Source organism: Saccopteryx bilineata, chromosome 11 (assembly GCF_036850765.1).
Source record: "Saccopteryx bilineata isolate mSacBil1 chromosome 11, mSacBil1_pri_phased_curated, whole genome shotgun sequence".
Taxonomy (NCBI): domain Eukaryota; kingdom Metazoa; phylum Chordata; class Mammalia; order Chiroptera; family Emballonuridae; genus Saccopteryx; species Saccopteryx bilineata.
In genome coordinates, this window is record NC_089500.1 from 47,792,740 (window position 1) to 47,813,509 (window position 20,770).

Here is a 20,770-nt window from a genome sequence, read left to right on the forward strand (position 1 = left end):
TGGTTAGAATATTCAGTTTTCCATATTATACATTTCTTCTGAAGTCATGACATCTCAATTTCACAGAGAGTAGAAAGTTTAATTTTGCCAACTCAAGGCAACTCAGTTACTTCTGTACTTAAATGTGGTTTGTACATTTTTAAGCTCAATTAATCTAAGTTCCCCACCACTCCTCTCATCACTTCTTGTCCTTGTGGGTGACCTAATTTTCTAGGGCATTGGCTTATCTACTGTCCTGAGGGGAGAGGTGGACACGGCTTCTGTCCTCGCTGCATTTTCCTGAGAAGTTTGTCTTTTCTAGTCTTCATGGTCCTCATGGTTTCTGGTCATTTCTGTGAGGATCATACTCTCCTCCTTGTCCCAAATCCTGGCTCCTTTGGGACTGTGGCTCATGCTCAGTCACTTCCCTGTTTGTCCAGGGGTTCACAGGAACCTTTCGCTTATGGTTCTATGAGGCTGTTCTGAGGGTCACCCGACCAGGAAATTCCCTCAGCCTTTGTTAGACTGCTCCACTGGAGCCATGTTGAACGTGTGGCTTCTGCATAAGACTTGAATTCTCTGAGCTACTCCTTGGGAAGCCAGATGATGGTCTCTTTGGCTCTGGAGACCCTGTAAGATTATCTAGGGTTTCTCTTTCTCCTTCTGTCCAAGGTCTTTGATCCATGGATGGTGTACTTCTTTGGGACATAAATGTTGGCAATGGCCCTGCTGTCTCTTCTCACAATCACTAAATTCATGTTTTTTTTTTTTTTTGTTTTTTTGTTTTTTTTTGTATTTTTCTGAAGCTAGAAATGGGGAGAGACAGTCAGACAGACTCCCGCATGCGCCGGGCCGGGATCCACCCGGCACGCCCACCAGGGGACGACGTTCTGCCCCTCCGGGGCTTTGCTCTGTTGCAACCAGAGCCACTTTAGCGCCTGGGGCAGAGGCCAAGGAGCCATCCCCAGCACCTGGGCCATCTTTGCTCCAGTGGAGCCTCGGCTGTGGGAGGGGAAGAGAGAGAGAGAGAGAGGAAGGAGAGGGGGAGGGGTGGAGAAGCAGATGGGCGCTTCTCCTGTGTGCCCTGGCCAGGAATCGAACCCGGGACTTCTGCACGCCAGGCCGACGCTCTACCACTGAGCCAACCTGCCAGGGCCTCATCTTTGTTTTTTTAATCAGAGAAAAATCTGTTTATGTCATCCTACATTTTTTTCTGTTTTTAGCTCACAGTATAAACTCTGCAGAATCCTCCAGGATCCTAGTCCCTTAGGAGTTCAGCATTGTCTCTCTCAAACATTTCTCTCTGTCAACCCCCCTGCCTGCTGCAGCAAAACAAACAAACAAAAACCTTTGTTTTCAACATATTGTCTCTGTTCTAGGCTCCAACTAGTCTAATTTTAAAACTCACAGGTGAGCAATTATTTCTTTGATTTCAGCAAATTTGACTTCCCCTAAGAACAGTTTGTATGGAGAACTGCTTTCATTCTGTTTGTTCATTTTATTTTTCCTAGAAATGAACATTATGGAAAGCTTAAGATCAGATTCAATACAGATTAGTTTGGGATTATGTTTGCTTCTTTGTCTAAATGATGAAGGCCAGGGAAAAGGATACAAGGAAATAGAAGGAGAAATCTTGGACAGCATCACCAAAATATAATCCATGCATTCTCACCTATGAGGAAACTGAGGCCCCGAGACGTTGACCAGCTGGCCCAATACCACCCTGGAGACGGGGCTCGTGGCTGGGTCAGTATCCAGGTCTGCCTGACTCCAAAACAAACACTGGGGTGGTGAAAGGAGTGTTTAGTCTCAGCAGTTTCAAATGCTGCAGGGAGGCCCAGAAGGATCAGAGTGGGGACGGGTTTTCAGATGAGTGCTTGTGGTGACCTCGGACAGAGCTGTGCTCTGTCCTGTGCTAGATAGACTTCGTGCACTGCTAGCACGAGACTACAGACTCAGAAGCCCCGGTCTTGGACTAGATGCACCTCTGAGGTATTGCTGACTGTGAAGAACTCCCCAGGAGTGGTGAATCCTCACAGCATTTTATCCTGGGTGTCTAGTAGGAGAAGCTTTTAAGACTGGAACATCAGCAAGGACGTACCGTACTGGACATTACATAAGATACCTGGCTGGCTGAAGTTAGCAATTTGAAGGAAATAGGAAAACCAAGGTGTTGAAGTGAGTGGTAAAGGGTTTGACTGAAGGTGTGAGGGTGCCCCCAAACTCCCATAGTGATAAGTACCCACAGAAGAGAAGAGCCACAGATAGAAGGGCTACCTACCCACTCTCTGAAGACAGGCTAACTATTGTTATTCATGAAGAAAATCCTTTTTTTTAGTCCTGAGCCGGGCAGGCCCCCCCCCCCCCCCCCCCCCCGCGCTGTTTCAAGTCCCAGGAGACGGAAGCGGGCACTGTAGAGGGACAGAGTGCGCCCCTCCCCCGGACTGGGCTCTCTTGGCCGGGAGAGCTCGGGCTAACCACCCCCACCCCATTTAATAAGAGTCCTGGGTGCCAGGAAGAGCGCACTTTCCATGGCGTGGGGATTCGGGGCGAGAACGCGGGGTCCCCAGAATTGCTCCCTGGCCCACGCTGGGAGGGCTGTGTGGGAGCGGCAACAGCGAAGGGGCCCTGGGAACGTGCAGAGCGTGCAGAGCGGGGCTGTGAGGGGTCAGGGGATGGAGAGAGACACTGGAGGGAGAGAAAAGGTCAGTGAGGGGCCATAAAGAGATGACAAGGTGGGGATGCAGGGAGGATGGGACCTCGACAGGGAGAGTGACAGTAACCAGGAAAGTGAGCGACAGGGGGAAGAAAGGGGAGAAACCCCGAGGAGAGGCTTATTTATTATTTTTTTTTGCAAACTTTAAATTTATTGATTTTAGGGAGAGACAGAAACATCAATTTGTTTCTGTATGTGACTTGAGTGGGCCCTGAGTGGGGATCAAATCAGCAACCTTTGCATGTCAGGAAGATGGTTTAACCAACCAAGAGTGGTGTCAATTTACAGATCCTTCCCTGTGTGCTAAGCATGCAGTCTCTGTTATCTTACCCTGCGAGGGCTGGCTGCAGCCTTCATCTGGGGAAACAATTTTTATTTACTTATTTATTTTCTGGAACTGCCTCTTCAAAGCGTATGACAGCCAAGTTTCCAAGGCTTAGGGCTTCACAGAGATCTGTCCCCACAAGCGTCTCACTCGCCTGTGTAGTTTCCTTCGTCTTTATGGTCTCATTCCGACGAGGTCGGGCGCGTTCAGGGTGGTATGGCTGTAGACTATGGTCTCATTCCATGTAAGCAGTGGATGCAGGCCCATGAGGGAAACAATGGCGTGTGATTGGCCGGGAGAGCCGCTCCTAGGGTAAGGCTGGCCTCCACTGTTGGGACAAACCCTTGACTGCTTGTCTCATTTCTTCTAGAAACAAATATTATGAAAACCTTAAGTTAACATTAAATAAAGATCAGTTTAGGATTCTGTTGCTTTTATTTATTTATTTTTTAGCGAGAGAGAAAGGAGAAAGAGACAGTAAGGGAGAGAGATGAGAAGCATCAACTCATGGTTGTGGCACCTTAGTTGTTCATTGATAGACTGGGGGGCTTCAGCCAAGCCAGTGACCCCTTGCTCAAGCCAGCAATCTTGGGCTCAAGCCAGCGACCATGAGTCATGTCTATGATCCCATGCTCAAGCCGGCAACCCTGCACTCAAGCTGGATGAGCCTGTGCTCTTGCCTTGACCTCGGGGTTTTGAACCCAGATCCTCAGCATCCCAGGCCGATGCTGCTCTGTCCACTGTGCCACCACCTAGTCAGGCCTTTTTATTCTTTATTACACTATTTATTTATTTATTTAAAATGTTTTTATTGTGGAAAAAACACTTAACATGAGATCTACCCCCTTAACATTTTTTTTTTATTAAGGTATAGTTGACAAGACATTCTATTAGTTTTAGATGTATAAAGTAATGATGTATAAAAATGTATATTTTACAAAATGATTACCGCAATAATTTTAGTTAACATCCATCACCACCTCTTAATATTTCAAAAGTGCACAGTATAGTATTGTTGACTATTAGCACAATGTTATTCAGCAGATCTGTGGAACTTACTTCATCTTGTCTGACTGAAACTTGATGCCCTTTGATTAGTAACTCCCCACTTCTTCCTCCTCCCAAGGTTGTCTTTTTTTGTATGTGTGACAGAGAGAGGGACAGATAGGGACAGACAGGAAGGGAGAGAGATGAGACACATCAATTCTTCATTGTGGCACCTTAGTTGTTCATTGATTGTTTTCTCATATGTGCTTTGACTGGGGCGCTACAGCAGACCGAGTGACCCCTTGCTCGAGCCAGCGACCTTGGGCTCAAGCTGGTGAGCCTTGTTCAAACCAGGTAAGCCCGTGCTCAAGCTGGCGACCTTGGGGTCTCAAACCTGGGTCCTATGCATCCCAGTCTTATGCTCTTTCCACTGCGCCACTGCCTGGTCAGGCCCAAGTTTGTGTCTTAATTCCATATAACTCCTATGCATTGAGTGACTTCTGTGTGCAAGGCGCCGTGGCAGGTGGCCATAGAAATGTGAAATGGGAAGCCTCAGCTTCTGCTGCTTTGTAGGGGTGGTGTAGACAAATGTTCAGGTAACTCTAATACCGATGGAAGGTCACTGCCTTAAGAGAAGAAGAAAGGGCCATGGGAGAGTTTAAAACATTTCCGGTTGGGGTTTTCTCGAGGACGTAGCACTTGAGGCAGAATTTGTAAGGAGGGCTCAATTTCATTGGGTGGAGGTGTGGCTAAAGTATTCCATCTGGGGGAGCCGGCCAAGGATATCAAAATTCTGGACATCTTGCCCCTTTGTGGACCCCAGACCACTTGATATTGGAAGCAGATTCCATTTTGTTCCCCTGAGACTTCAATTATTGTATAAAGTTTGCAGCCACCTTGAAGGTGGAAATAAACTAAGAGTGTTTTCCTAGGAAGATGGAGAAGAGCTGGCCTTGGGAAAAGGGGTAAGAAATAAGTCCTAGGAGCACGGGGAAGAGGGGGCAGAACAGACTTTGCACGTAGAGGAAAGACAGGTGACTAAGGACTCTTCGTGCCTTGATAGACAGCCAGAGTTAGAAAAACGGGGCTGTCACAGTGGATGTGTGTTTGGAGAGAGTGGATTGGAGGGATCAAAGCAGAGCTGTGTCTGCAGTTCTATGCTTCTGTGTCCTGGCTACTCTCCTCAATCTGCAGGCTTGTTTGGGAAAGGCCATTTGGCGCCTAAATTGAATCCTGTGGCTCTCAGGCCTGGACGTTGGGTTCTTTCTACAAGTGGAGGTGGCCTTGTCCCGGACACATTGCTGCAGGTGGAAGCATGAAGGCATGGTCAGGCTGACAGAGGGAAGCAAGGCGGGCGGGTGGAGGATGCGTCAGGGTGACTGGGAGCACGTACATGGGGCAGTGTCTGAGCTCTAAGGCCTTACCTGTATTTTCTAACTTAATCCCCACAGAAACCAAGGTGGTCACTGATGACCTTGGAAAGCACGTTTTCCAGAGGACAGTGGACGTGGGAGCCAGGTATGCAAGGGGGAGGGAATGAGGAGGTGGAGGGAGTGGAGGCTGCAGGCTAGGCCGTTCTAAGAAGTATGTGAAGGACAGGAAGTGGGAAAGAAAGGGTAGCATTTTAAGGGGAGGAAGAAAGTTCTTTTTTATATTTTCTCTTTTATTTAAAAAAAATATATGTTTGGTATGAAATAAGCTGAGGAGAAGGGAGGGTACATGGAGTAGGGGAGAGGCTGAAGATACAAGAGTAGGGCTCCTTGAAGTGGCACATTCTTGGACAGGTGATATAATGGTGCCTCCCAGTGGTGCAGTGAGTGGTTCTGGGGACCGGCATGGAGGGGTCTGGGACCCAGGTGGGAGGGACTTACTGTTCGCTCAACAAAGAATAGAGTAAAACGGGTAGGAGGAAATTTGAAGGGTCCATTAGGGACAGCCTGAACATTTTAAAAATAACTATGAGAAGCTGTCATTTATTAAGAGTAAAGGAGCTAGGGGGAGTGTTACAGGCTGATCCTCCCTTCCCCTTCCCCCAGAATTTGTTTGTTGATATACTAACCCACAATACCTCAGAATGTGATTGTATTTGAAGACAGGGTCTTTCCAAAGGTAATTTGGTTAAAATGAGGTTATTAAAGTGGGCTCTAATCCAATGTGACTGGTGTCCTCATAGGAAGAGGAGATTAGAACACAAAACATACACATACACAGAAGATCATGTGATGTCACAACAAGAAGATGGCCATCTGCAAGCTGAGGATAGAGGCCTCTGGGGAGACCACACCTGCCAACACCTCAACCTCGAACATCTGGCTTCCAGACTGGGGAGAAATTTGGTTGCCGTAGTTTAAGGCACCTAGTGTGGTACTTTGTTACAATAGTCCAATCAATACAGGGAAGAACTGAAGGCTTGAGATGTGCAGGAGAAATTTCTAACAGCCTATGCAGGAAATGTCACAGGAGTGACAATGGGGCGGGGTGATTGCTGAATGGTGCTTTGTGTGCAGGCGAGTTCAGACCCTATGGAAATGCACTGGACTCACTCAGCTTGGCTCCCGTTTCAGTCTATGTGTATGGGGGTGTATTTATAAAAACACTAGTGTCTGTCAAGGTTTCTTTCATCCTCCATTTGGAAAATTGTGATGTGAAGATGTCAAATTTAAGAACTTGGCCCTGGCCCATTGGCTCAGTGCTAGAGCATCGGCCTGGCGTGCAGGAGTCCCAGGTTCGATTCCCAGCCAGGGCACACAGGAGAAGCGCCCATCTGCTTCTCCACCCCTCCCCCTCTCCTTCCTCTCTGTCTCTCTCTTCCCCTCCCACAGCCAAGGCTCCATTGGAGCAAAGTTGGCCCGGGCACTGGGGATGGCTCTATGGCCTCTGCCTCAGGCTCTAGAATGGCTCTGGTTGAAACGGAGCAACACCCCAGATGGGCAGAGCATCGCCCCCTGGTGGGCATGCCAGGTGGATCTGGCCGGGCGCATGTGGGAGTCTGTCTGACTGCCTCCCGGTTTCCAACTTCAGAAAAATACAAAAAAAAAAAAAAAAAAAGAACTTGTGTCATGGCCTAGACACGTATAGAATAAGCATTTAATCCCGAAGCTCTGAGGAGTATTACACTAGGAACCTAAACCACTAGCTCACAGGCAAAAAAAGAAAAAAGAAAAAAAAAAGACAGGATGCTTAATATCTCTTCCCTCCTCAGCTCCCAGCCATAGTCCTTCTTCTAGTCTGATTTTCCCACCAGCTTTAGGATCATCCTTTCCTTGGTAAAGGCAGATACTCAAAGAAAGCCACCACATAATAATTCATAATGAAGCATCAACTTACAGTTGAGTCACTTCAGTTGTTTATTGATTGCTTTCTCATATATGCCTTGACCAAGGGCTTCAGCCGAGTCAGTGACCCATTGCTCAAGCCAGGGACCTTGGGCTTTGAGCCAGCGACCATGGGATCATGTCCATGATCCTGTGCTCCAGCTGGTGAGCCTGCGCTCAAGCAACTTTGATGTTTCAAACCTGGGATCTCAATGTCCCAGGTCAATGCTCTATCCATTGCTCTATCACTGGTCAGGCTGAAAAAAGAAATTAAAATAAAACATGTAAGAAATTTATTAGAGAAAAATGCCTGTCAGAAAATAGAGAGAAAGCAGGTGAGGCTGGGAGAGCCGCTGTGCTGCAGTGCACGTCTAACTTCCTATGCGGAGAAGTAAGTCTGCATGGGAGCTCCTTAGACTGGTGCAATTCTAGGAGAAGCTTGCCAAGGTCATTTCAGAGTCCTTGGGCCATCTTACATCCCTGCTTGTCCTGCTGGAGTGTCCAGGGTTGTTTGTCCTAGATAGAGAGAACGAGATGACAGCTCCACAGTTGGTGTGGCTCTGGGAATTCCAGTGCCCATACATTTGGAGGTGAAATGAACATGGTTATGGAGTTCATCAGACAGAGGGGCATCTCTTTAAATCTGGTGGCTTATTTGGAATTTAATTAGGACATAGCAAAATGTTGATTAAAAATCACCTCCCATGGCCCTGGCCGGTTGGCTCAGTGGTAGAGCGTCGGCCTGGCGTGTGGGGGACCTGGGTTCGATTCTCGGCCAGGGCACATAGGAGAAGCGCCTATTTGCTTCTCCACCCCCCCTCCTTCCTCTCTGTCTCTCTCTTCCCCTCCTGCAGCCAAGGCTCCATTGGAGCAAAGATAGCCCGGGCGCTGGGGATGGCTCCTTGGCCTCTGCCCCAGGCGCTAGAGTGGCACTGGTCGTGGCAGAGCGACGCCCTGGAGGGGCAGAGCATCGCCCCCTGGTGGGCAGAGTGTCGCCCCCGGTGGGCGTGCCGGGTGGATCCCGGTTGGGCGCATGTGGGAGTCTGTCTGACTGTCTCTCCCCGTTTCCAGCTTTAGAAAAAAATACAAAAAAAAAATCACCTCCCAAGTTATTTTATTTTTATGGTTTTGAATTTTTTTGAATTTTTTTTCCCCTGAAGTTGGAAATGGGGAGGCAGTCAGACAGACTCCCGCATGTGCCTGACCGGGATCCACCCGGCATGCCCACCAGAGAGCGATGCTATGTCCATCTTGGGGCATCACTCTGCTGCAATCAGAGCCATTCTAGCGCCTGAGGCAGAGGCAACAGAGCCATCCTCAGCACCTGGGCAAACTTTGCTCCAATGGAGCCTTGGCTGCGGGAGGGGAAGAGAGAGACAGAGAGGAAGGAGATGGGGAGGGGTGGGGAAGCAGATGGGCGCTTCTCCTGTGTGCCCTGGCCGGGAATCGAACCTGGGACTCCTGCACACCAGGCCGACACTCTACCACTGAGCCAACTGGCCAGGGCCTGGTTTTGAATTTTTTAATTTAATTTTTTATTTAGATATAGTTGCTATACAACATTATATTAGTTGTATTAGTTTCAAGTGTAAAAAGTAGGGATTTGACATTTTTATACCTTGCAATGTGATCACCTCATTAATTTTAGTAATCAGTTATTTGTCACTGTGCAAACTTACACAATATCATTGACAATATTCTTCCTCCGTTTCTGCTGGTGAGATTTTGGAGGCTTGTTTGGCTTAGAGAGAGGAGTAATGGGAGGGGAGAAATATTGGGCTGGCGGCTTCCATCTCAACACAGCTTTTTTTTCTCTCCCCTGCCTGCCCATCAATCTGAGATGCTAGCTGGACCCTCCCCAGAACTGGCTTTAAGTGTAGAGACGGGTCATAGAGCAACCAAACCTGGGCTTTCCGTGAGAGTTTGGGATTTGTTAATGTCGATCTTGCCAATGAAAAGGAAATGAAATTTACCAAATGTGATTGGTGGCGGGGGATCTTTTAAAGCTCTTTAAAAAAAAAACACATAGCCTGACCTGTGGTGGTGCTGTGGATAAAGTGTCGATCTGGAATGCTGAGGTTGCTGGTTTGAATCCCAGGGTTTGCCCAGTTGAGGTATATATTTATATGAGAAGCAACTACTATAAATTGATGCTAACTGATCCATCCCCCCGCTCCATCTCTTTCCTCTCTCTAAAATAAAAAAAATAAAATACATATTCACAAGTTTTAACAGAAGACTTTGTCAGGTCTCCTAGTCTGATATTTTGTTCATCAAACGTGGTCTACTTCTAAGTGGAATATAGAAGATTTTTAGGGCAGTAAAGCAATTCTGTATGACCCATTATTGATGGCAGGTCATGATATATTTGGCAAAACCCATCATGTATGTAGGGTATTTTCCCCGTGGAGGAAGAAAGAAGGGTGTAGCCACAAAGTGTGGAATAGCAAAAGATTTATTTAGTAGAGCACATCCCAGACAAGGTTCTCTGGTCTGCAAAACGGGCCAGAGAAGTTGCGCGGATTCTTCTGCCAGCGGCGGGGGGAGGGGGGGGGTAATGTATAGGGTCAGTAGGGTGATGGAGAGTTGATATGACATGGTGAAATTTCATTGGCTGAGAGACGGTTGTTCTTTTTCAAAGGGCTCTGGCCTGTTTCTTTTTGGCGGGCATGGGTGTGGACAGTTCCAGCCAAAGTTCCTGGGCCTGGTTTCTCACGTGACCTTGCCCCATTGCCAACCAACCTCACATTCCGACCTTTTATGTTAGATAGGGGTGCTGCTATTCATCTGGCTACTTCCTGCTGGTTAGGGGCGTTGTGGGGAAGGGAGGTGGAAGGTGGTGGCTCTGAGGGGAGTCACGTATATGGGTGTAGGGTGTAGGAGATTCTGTTTGACCTCGACTCGAGAAACTTCGCGGATGAGGTCCTGTAAGGATTTTAAAAAGAGGAGCAAATACGAGTAATATGCTGATAATTAGAAGAGGACCTAGGATAGGGGCAGCCCAGGTAAGGATGGGTGGCTGCCACCAGGAGTTAAGTGGGTTGTAGGAGGAGAGATCCTTGTGCAGTTTCTCTTGTAGACCGTTGAGGACATTGATTTTCTCTTCCATTGGGCCAGTCTCATTGAACAGCATTGCTCCCTGCTTTAGCTCACTCTGGTGGCAGGTTCCCAGTGGGAGGGACAGGAGCAACAGGAGGGTCTGCAGGGCCCAACCTTTTAGTGAGCCAGAGACCGGTGGGGCCCAGTGGTTCCGACTGTCAGCAGTCCTGTATGGGGGCAAGCTTGAGGCGAGAGACATGGTACCAAGGTGTTTGTTCTAGGAGCTTGGCTGCAGTAGGAGTAGTCAGTATTACCATATGGGGTCCCGTCCACCTGGGCTGTAGGGAGCCGGGCTGGAGCTCCCTCAGAAGAACCCTGCCTCCTGGCTGGAGGGGGACCACTGGGTGTGCTTCATCTGGACCCCCTATGGGAGGAAGGGTCTGGTCTATGTGTTCCCTGAGAAGATGGCGGAGTAAAGACAGAAAGGGGAGGTGGGTGGCAAGAGGAGGGTGGGTTTGGCTAAGAGAGCAAAATTGGCAATTCAGTGTTGAAAGAAGCCTGTTAGATCGAGGAAAGAAAGAATCTGAAGGAGTGTGAAAAAGGAGATTCCATCCAAACTGCATGTCAGGAGTGGTGTGCAAAGGAGAAAAGAAGGGGTCCCATCCACTCCTATAACCGAGACCTGTGAGGGAACTAGAGATCCAGAGTGTGATGGCAAAACAGAGAAGGTAGCCCCTGTGTCCACAAGAAATGAGATGGATTTACCTGCTACCTGTAGTATTACCCTGGGCTCGGCGAGGGTGATGGGGGTCTCCGAGTCCAGGCTGTGTCAGGCGTCCATGAGGCCAAGGAGTTCTAGCGATGGGCCCACCTGGCAGGCTTGGCGTCCCATTTGGGTGGCTCGTCCTCTACGTGGAGGTGCCGAGGAAGAGCCTGTTGTCCAAAGGGGGCAATCACTCCGCCAGTGACCAGGCTGCTTGCGGTCAGGGCAGGGCTTAGTGGGCGGCCTTGGGCAGGGGCACTGCTGAGACCAGTGACCCTCCTTGCCACATTAAAAGCAAGCTCCTGGTAGGGTTCCTCTTTGTGGCCTGGACTTGGGTCGGGCACCTTCTCTGCCTTGCCCCTGTTGCTCTGCTGGCCTCAGGGCTGCCACAGAACCTGGGTTTGGAGAGTTACCTTCTGCTGCATGAGGGCCTGGGGAACAGCCTTGGCCTGTTCCTCCCGACCATTAAAAACCTTAAATGCCATGTTCATCAGGTCTCGGATAGGGGTTTGGGGGCCCTCTTCTGCCTTTTTAAGTTTCCTCTGAATGTCCGGGGCCAATTGGGAAATAAAGTGAGTAGCTAATACAGTGGCCCCGACTGGAAGTAGGGTCTAAACGAGTATGGAGGACCATAGTGTCAGTGAGGCAGTTTAAGAAGAGAGCCGGGTTTTCCTCAGGTCCTTGAGTAATTTCCCTTAATTTGTCATAGTTAACTACCTTATGTGCTGCGTTCTGCATGTCAGCTATAAGACAGTGAATCATCTGGTCTCATCGTCTCCTATCTGTTTGTTTCATCTGGTAATCCCAGTTGGGGTCCGTGTCAGGGACCGCCTCTGGGCCCGTTGGCATTTGAGGGTTTGAGAGGTGGACTTTATCTGTATGAGCCCATGCGGCCGTCGGATCTGGTCCCATTTATTGGGGATAAGGGTAGACATAATAGCATAGAGATCACGCTGCTTCCTATACTGTGAGTGTGGTGCTGAGCCCTCTTGCGAATGAGGGTGACAGCTTCGGGATGGCAGAGCAAGGAGACTCCAGGAGGGGGCCCCCTGGGGAGGCGGCTCCTTGGGATGACTATGCACATAGTACCTGTGAGGGAAAGGTGCCTCCATCTTACTTAGGCTGCCATTGTTTGGAGTCGTCGTTTCAGCAGCCAAATCTGTAATTAGGACATATTGGTAGAAACCTCTACTCTGATACCTGATAGAAGGGATAACACAAAGAGGTACAAGTTAATTTTTTCAGTATTTATTGGTCTAAGGGCACAAAAATCCCAGTTGTAATTTTTTTGCGTGTCACCCCCATCCAATATTTTGAAAGGTAGCATTATTAGAGAGCTAATTGTCTTTGTAAAGTCTCCCTAATGATACCAGAACAAGCAATGTCAGGGCTGGTTCTTTCTGTGCAGAGTGCCTGGTGGGTAAAAAAGAAAGATGAGAGGAGAGAGCTATGTGCCCCTTGTTGAATATGTTTCACATCACATCCAGTAAGCAGAGAACAGGATTTAAACTTGGGCCATTGGTGCCAAAGCCCATGTTGTATTTGACACCATCTCAGAGAACTCTGAGAGGTCCAGCTTCTCTAGAATCTGCAGTGGTTTCTGCAAGTGAAATCTCCTTGCATTTCCATGGCATTGGGCACCAAGTTGACTTTGGTCTCTTTACTCATTGACAGCAAAGAGTTTAGTAATTTTATCTAAAGTATGCAAATTGAGTTTCCTCCGTTATCCCTGATTCTGTTAGAAGGAGAGAGGTCATCTTGGTGGCTTGACCAATTTCTATGGCAAAGAACAAAATACAGTGCAAAAATCCCAGGCTGGCAGGAAGGTCACTGTGGTAGTGTAGGAGACAGCATGGCAGGGTGGGAGCTAGGTGGCCATGGGTTCAAACCTCAGTTCTTGGAAGAAATACTTAACCTGTCTGGTTTTCAGTTTCTCTGCCTAGTGATTGGAGATAGTATATACTGTCACGGTCCAGCCACGACAAGTCTGTTACGGGGTCCTTGAACGGGAAAAGGTATGGAATTAAATAAGTGATAGAGAATTAAAGATATATACATAAAGATGGGTTCAGGAGGACCACACCGCGAACAGTCTCCACTGCTCCTAAGCCGATGCAATGGCGGCCCCCAGAAGCACATTCATCTTTATTCAGGGGAAAAAAAACGTGGTCCATTAGCAATTCAATTGTTTCCAAGACAACTCAAAGACAACCCCCACCATACCATTTAGGTCTAACTTTACACCAATAAGAAACTAGCTTCCAGCCTCTTCCGGAGAACATGGGTGGGATAAGCAATGATCAGGTATAGCTCTTTGTTAACTGGGCAGGCGAAATGAGTGGTTAGGCCCAGCATCTGTCCCCTGGATATAAAAACACCCTGTTTATATTTCGGTCCCCAACAATATACCATATTCCTAACTCATAGTAGGTGCTCTCATAGCTAATACAGAGCCAGCACTTTGTGCTTGTGTGCATGGGGCCTGGCCTAGTTCCTTTGCTCTAGGGCAGAGTAGTAGATTTTGAGAATTTTATAATTCCCTGCAGCTTCCAGGCATGATTTCATGGGTCGTGGCAATGAGCGATGATTAAAGAATACAGCAAAGTCTGGCACCAAAGGTGGGGAGACTGGCCAAAGGACAGCTCTCCATTCCTGGCCAAGAGGACTAAATGGAGACCCTTGAGCTAAGGCCACTTAGTAACCTGTCTGGATGAGCTGTTGGCAGAGGTCTCCTTATTGGCGGCTGACTCCTGCCCAAGTAGCACGGGTTATCCCTGCTTTGCAAACTCAGAACTAATAAGTCCTTGGAGGAAGGCCGGAGACTGGGACACAGTCCTGGCCATGGCAAGCAGGGCTGGACTGAGCTAGTTCATTCATGGACTCATTCATTGAAAAATGCAAAAATCAAGGGCTCTGCCTCTGGCGCATTAACGTTGGTTTCCCAACGCCTGTTTTTCTCTGGACTTTTGCCTACGTGGTGTAACCCAGGCACACTGTGTTCTTACTTGAACAAGAATCTCTAGGAGAGGAAAAAGGATAGAAACTGTTCAACATCTGCTTTATGATTTATAAAATAAGTATGCCACACCATTAAGGAATTCTTCCCAGGAAAATGTTGCTATTGTACAAAGAAATATCTTGTTAAAAAGATTGAGAAGTTCACCTGTACTAAAACTGTTGAGTTTAACAGTAAGAAAAGAGGTACTCCATTCCGTTGCCATTTAGGAATGGTTTCTAGAGCTTTTCCCTAACTTGACCATATATTGGTAAATAGAATGAGTCCATCTTACCGCTTCATTCTTTTCACTCAATCTTCCATTTATTTTGATGGTATGATACATATATTCAGTATATTGGATGCATAATAACTAGCTATTATCAACATGAATTACTTCATTTCTTTGTTTGGCTTTTCTCACTTTTCACTTTTTAAGATTTCATAATTGGCCACAATCATCTTTCTTTTTTTTCTTTTTTCTTTTTCTTTTTTTTTTTTTGTATTTTTCTGCAGCTGGAAACGGGGAGAGACAGTCAGACAGACTCCCGCATGCGCCCAACCGGGATCCACCCGGCACACCCACCAGGGGCACGCTCTGTCCACCAGGGGGCGATGCTCTGTCGCGACCAGAGCCACTCTAGCGCCTGGGGCAGAGGCCAAGGAGCCATCCCCAGCGCCCGGGCCATTTTTGCTCCAATGGAGCCCTGGCTGCAGGAGGGGAAGAGAGAGACAGAGAGGAGGGAGAGGGGGAGGGGTGGAGAAGCAAATGGGCGCTTCTCCTATGTGCCCTGGCCGGGAATCGAACCCAGGTCCCCCGCACGCCAGGCCGACGCTCTACCGCTGAACCTTTCTCTCTTCTTAATGCAGTAATTTTTAGGCTTCTCAACTAACCTGTAGATTATTTAATGCAGTGAAGAGTTTCTTCCATATTACTCAGAGTACTTCCTTTTTTTATTATTGATTTTTAGAGAGAAAGAGGGGGAAGAAGCGGGAAGCATCAATGCATAGTAGTTGCTCCCTATATGTGCCTTGAGCGGCAAGCCCAGGGTTTCGAACTGGAGACCTCAGCATTTCAGGTCAATGCTTTATCCACTGCGCCACCACAGGTCAGGCTACTCAGAGTACTTGTACATACAGCATTTGCCCTGGATGGAGGAACCAGCTCCACCTTCAGGGTGAGTTTGTTGGGAAAGGATTCAGACAAGAAGTGATTCTTGAACTCAGCCTTAGGTACTTTCCATATACAGAAAGGTAGGAAAGGAGATCCCGGTAGAGTATGGGGTAAGGAAGAGCATGGAGCAAAAAAGCCGGTGGTCTGCAAGGCTATCTGGTACGTGGGAGGACAGGTGGAGGTGCGGCTGCGGGACAGGTGGGAAACGTGGCTGGGAACTTGGTCACCAAGGGCCTGATGGCCTCTGCATGTACGTCCTACAGGCAACACAAACCCTTTGGAAGATTGTAAGCTGGCGGTAAGAGGTAGGATGGACTTGGGTTTAGGGATGTAAGAATGAGCAACCTGATCAGGTTTGAATTTTTGAAAATGACTGTGACAGCATTGTAGGCAACAGGCCAAGTCTTAAAATTGGCCTTTTTCCCCATTTCTAGAGTAAGTACTATCGGTTTTGCACCAAGATTAGAAGAGATAATACATGTGAAAGTGCTAAATAAATTTTAACTATTATTATTGTTATGCTAGTCATAGAAGAGTTAACATGCTTTTATAAAGCTCAGCTTTATAATCTGAGGCATAATACACATGCTTGGTATTGCTACTGGATTTATATAGCTTTCCACTTCCTTAAACATTTTTTTTAAATGGGAGCATTTATTACTGTTTGTTGCCTGCTTCAGCTTAAACTCTAACTACTACAGATTGGAAGGACGGGGAAGTCAATGAACATTGAAGAGGAAAGAAAAGGTATTCTCCTCCCACCAATTGTGCATTCATTCTTTCAAGAACCATTTCAAAAGAAAAACATTTTCCATCTGTTCCTAGTATGTTAGCATGTAAGGTGCCCGAAGACCTCATCATATTTACCAAAATCTCTCCTTCTAAAAGAGCATCAGTTGTGAGTAGGTGAATAGAAACCTGGTGTGTAAATAGCTAAATATCCAAAGGAGTACATGAAGCATCTTATAATGTATGATATTCATCTGATTTTATTCTGTGTGCTATTAAAAAGGACTCTAGTACTTAAAATTAGGACATTTTCAAAGCTCAAGTCTGAACCCTGTATCACTCCTTGGTGATGGTGTGACCCAGCAAATCACGTCACCTCCCTGAGCCCATTCCTTTCCCTGTAAGATGGGGAGTATAGTAAGTCCTACTTCACAGGGCTGGTGGGAAGATGAGCTGAGGTCATGTGATTCAAGTCCTCTATGCAGTGCCAGACAGATGATAAGCACTCGTAAGTTATTATCAGGGCAGGGGAGAAACCATCTCAGTTGTGGGTGCTAGTATTATTCTTTTCTGATGATGGCATCAGGCATCCAACATCAAGTTGCTTCTGAACATGAATCTTAATCACCACTTAAAAACCAGGGAGAGGTCTGACCTGTAGTGGCGCAGTGGATAAAGCATTGATGACCTGGAAATGCTGAGATCGCCGGTTCGAAACCCTAGGCTTGCCTGGTCAAGGCACATATGGGAGTTGATGCTTCCAGCTCCTCCCCCCTTCTCTCTCTCTCTCTCTCCCTCTGTCTCTCCCTCTCCTCTCTAAAATGAATAAAAAAAAAAATTAAAGAACAAAAAAAATTAAAAACAAACAAACAAACAAACAAAAAACCAGGGAGAGGATGAAAAGAGGATTGAGTTTAGTCTATAAAAGGTCTTGAGCCGGAAGATGTACCAGAGTCCAGTGCCTACTTTGTGTTGCAGGGCCCAGACGATGGCTGGTCCTGCCAGCCTGACCAGGCAACCTGAACAGGCCAGCAGTGCATTGAAGGTGCTGAGATGGCTATTCCTGTGCCGCAGAAACGGCGTGAATGGTGACAAGGGGCGAGACGGCACAGTCTACACAGCTGCAGGTACGGAAGTCAAACTGTCTTTATTCTTTTACTGTTGTATTTGGGGTAGGTAGCAGCACTGCCTGGGGAGTCCGGGAGGGGAGGAGAGGGAATCTGTCGGGTGGAAATCTTACCTTTGAGCATCGGTTATATCTGGTGCTTATTTTCAGCACCGTTCACGTTAGACTTTCCAATGGCAAGTCAAGGAGAAGAAGGAAGATGGGCTCAGCAAGAGTTCAACAGAGTGGCCAAAAGTCTATTCTTGCATTGCATCACGCATGTGTCTTGGAATTATGTTTTTTCCTTTAGACCTAACTGAAGTAAACAAACTTTCCAGGTAGGACATAGCTGTCCCCATCTTTCTAGCATCTCTCTTTGGGGCCGATGTGGTGCTAGACTTTCCTGATAGCCAGTCTCAGCTCTGGTGTGCGTCTAACACTGATAAACCGAGTATGTTCATACCTCAGCTGTAAAACAGGGACTTCTAGACAGCCAGAGTCCGGTGCTCCGCTCTCCCCAACAGATGCCTCTCTACCACGCCCCAGCTCCACCAAAATGAAGGAGACACATGTCCTGAGTTAGACTCGGCCTGGCCAGGTGCACAGCAAGGGTGTGGGTTGGTGGTGGGCTCAGTGCACAGCCCACTTGACCGAGCCACATCCGTGCTCAGGCCTGACCTACACTGGCAAAATCTGTTAAGGGTATTTCTAGACATTTCACATGATTGACTCCTCTGAGGAAATGATACATTAAAAAATATATATGTACACACACATATTTAATTATTTCTTTAAAACCACAATTAAAAAAATTCTTTGCCATTGGGTAAAATTAAATCTGACAAGAAACCCTATGAGTTTTTATTAGTACCATATTGTTTTCTTTGGCTCCACATATTATATTGATAAAAAGACTAAAAAAGGAAAAAAAATTGTACAAAGGCAAATATTTTGTACAAAAATACAGTTTTAAAAGCTCTTTAAGTATACTTCATATTATTAAGAGTTGGCCTATATATCTTTATGTCTGCATATTTTTCCTACATTTGGGGTTTTAGAAATGTAAGGTACTGTTTACACAGTATATGTTTTAAGTTCTTCCTATAAAGCTCAACAACCAATGATAATCTTTTTATGACTGGAGCATCCCATATTTTGGAAGATATGATTTGCATAACTGTACAATCACTGGCTGAAAAATCTATGGGATTCAGTCCATTTGCATACTGAAAATCAGTATTCATACTGGGGAAACAGTTTAATTCCAAAGTCCTTGAGTAATGGCAGATGGTAAAGAACATTAGCTGTTGATTTTTTCAGTAATGGTTTTCAGTGCCTTTTTTCAATCTGGTGAGCAGGCAATGCAATCAGAAGGAAGCTTCCTTTGCGTTTAAGAACTGTCCAAAAATTTTCTTGTGTTATTACATAATGGTCCATTATAATGAAGATGATAGTACTAAAAGAGAGGAAAAAGAATGGGTGTTAATTTTTTAAAAAAGAACAATGTTAATGTACAATTAAAAAAAGGGAACATGCATTTTTTTTGTAGGAAAGGTTCCAAAATACATCATTCAATAATGTTTATTTTTTCAAAGAAATGCTTAGAAATTCTTATTTAGATTAAGTAAAAGGTAACTTTCATTTTGAAGGAGCCTGTTCTGGGGAAGCCCAGTCCCAACTCAAATCTCAAATGATGAAACAAGGCAAACAAATGACAAACATGGATAACTTGTCACTCTTCCTGTAATCTCTTGTTCCTCCCCTGAAACTGACCACACTGGGAGTTCCTCATGGGTCCGAGATACACCAAAGGTATTCACTATATGTGTATTCAGTGGATATATGGATAATTTGTGCCCCAGTTACTACCAAAATTGATTTTTTTTTTTTGTATTTTTCTGAAGCTGGAAACGGGGAGAGACAGTCAGACAGACTCCCACATGCGCCCGACCGGGATCCACCCGGCATGCCCACCAGGGGCAATGCTCTGCCCACCAGGGGGCGATGCTCTGCCCCTCCGGGGCATCGCTGCTGTGACCAGAGCCACTCTAGCGCCTGGGGCAGAGGCCAAGGAGCCATCCCCAGCGCCCAGGACATCTTTGCTCCAATGGAGCCTTGGCTGTGGGAGGGGAAGAGAGAGACAGAGAGGAAGGGGGGGGTGGTGGAGAAGCAAATGGGCGCTTCTCCTATGTGCCCTGGCCGGGAATCGAACCTGGGTCCCCCGCACGCCAGGCCGACGCTCTACCGCTGAGCCAACCGGCCAGGGCCCAAAATTGATTTGAACAAAATATATCTGAGGTTTACTACCAACTTGAAAAAATGAGATATAATTGACATAAAACATTATTATTACCTTCAGGGTTTCAAAACAAAGATGTGATAATTGTATATACAACTAACCCTGGAACAACATAGGGGTGCTAACTGCCCTCCCCATGTAGTCAGAAGTCTGCATATAACTTTTGATTACCCAAAAACTTCAGTTGTCCCCTGTATCTGTGGCTGATTGGTTCCAGGACCCTTGTGGATACCAAGATCCATTGATGCTCAGGTCCCTAATATAAAATGGTGTAGAACAATGTATATGGTCAGCCCCCTGCATTTGCAGATTACCAAATGCATATTGAAAATACAGTTTTCCAGCCCTGTCTGGGTAGCTTAGTTGGTTAGAGCAGGGGCTGGGAACCTATGGCTCGCGAGCCAGATATGGCTCTTTTGATGGCTGTGTCTGGCTCGCAGACAAATCTTTAATAAAAAAATAATAACATTAAAAATATAAAACATTCTCATGTATTACAGTCCATTCATTTCCTACCACTCATGTTCATGGTTGCGGGTGGCTGGAGCCAATCACAGCTGTCCTCCGGGACAACACCAAATTTTTATTGGATAATGCCTAACGTACATGGGTCGTTGTATGGCTCTCACGGAATTACATTTTAAAATATGTGGCGTTCATGGCTCTCTCAGCCAAAAAAGTTCCCGACTCCTGGGTTAGAGCTTCATCCTGAAGTGCAGGGGTTGCCAGTTCGACCCCGAGTCAGGTACATCGAACAGGTTGATGTCCCTGCCTTTCAGTCTCCTCCCTCTTTCTAAAATCAGTAAATAAAAGAAAATATGGGTTTCCATACAAATACTGTTTTTCATTCATGGTTAGTTGAATTTGATGTGAAACCCGAGAGGGAGGGCCTACTATATATTTATTGAAAAAAAAATCTGTGAATTAAGTGGACCCTTCCAGTTTAAACCTGTGTTGTTCAAGGGTCAACTGTATTGCAAAATGACCACCACAATAACTCTAATTAACATCCATTAGTACAGTTAAAAAATTTTTTTTTCTAAGATAAACTGTAGAGCAGATGACTAGAGTTAATAACATTGTGGTTTGGATGTCTGTTTTCTCCTCTAGGTTATAGAGATTTTCAACGATTATTTCGTCAACTAAGTGTCCGTTTCTTTCTCGCTTTGCCTTCTGGGACCCCTGTAATGTGAATGTTGGTCCACTGGAAGTCTTCTAAGTCCTTTAAGCTATCTTCACTTTTTAAAAATTCTTTTTTTTCTTTTTGCTGATTGAGTAGGTGAGTTCCACTACCCTCTCTTTGAGTTCACGGGCCCTTTCCTCTGCTTCCTCTAGTACAGGCAGT

The 20,770-nt window shown here is 46.5% G+C and overlaps 1 protein-coding gene and 1 long non-coding RNA gene across 3 annotated transcripts in view; one reads left to right on the forward strand and one right to left on the reverse strand.

The window, feature by feature from the left end:
• LOC136315742 (uncharacterized) overlaps window positions 1-20,770 on the forward strand; it is a 62,439-nt gene that overhangs the window by 28,617 nt on the left and 13,052 nt on the right. For both annotated transcript variants that reach the window (XR_010727558.1, XR_010727559.1), the window contains exons 2-4: window positions 5,459-5,525; window positions 13,054-13,138; window positions 17,000-17,148. This is a non-coding gene — a long non-coding RNA (uncharacterized lncRNA). The remainder of the gene's footprint in view (window positions 1-5,458; window positions 5,526-13,053; window positions 13,139-16,999; window positions 17,149-20,770) is intronic.
• COLEC12 (collectin subfamily member 12) overlaps window positions 18,453-20,770 on the reverse strand; it is a 274,994-nt gene continuing 272,676 nt past the window's right edge. Inside the window, exon 10 of the mRNA XM_066247594.1 lies at window positions 18,453-18,582. Coding sequence (XP_066103691.1) covers window positions 18,563-18,582 — 20 coding nt within the window. The 3' untranslated portion in view covers window positions 18,453-18,562. The remainder of the gene's footprint in view (window positions 18,583-20,770) is intronic.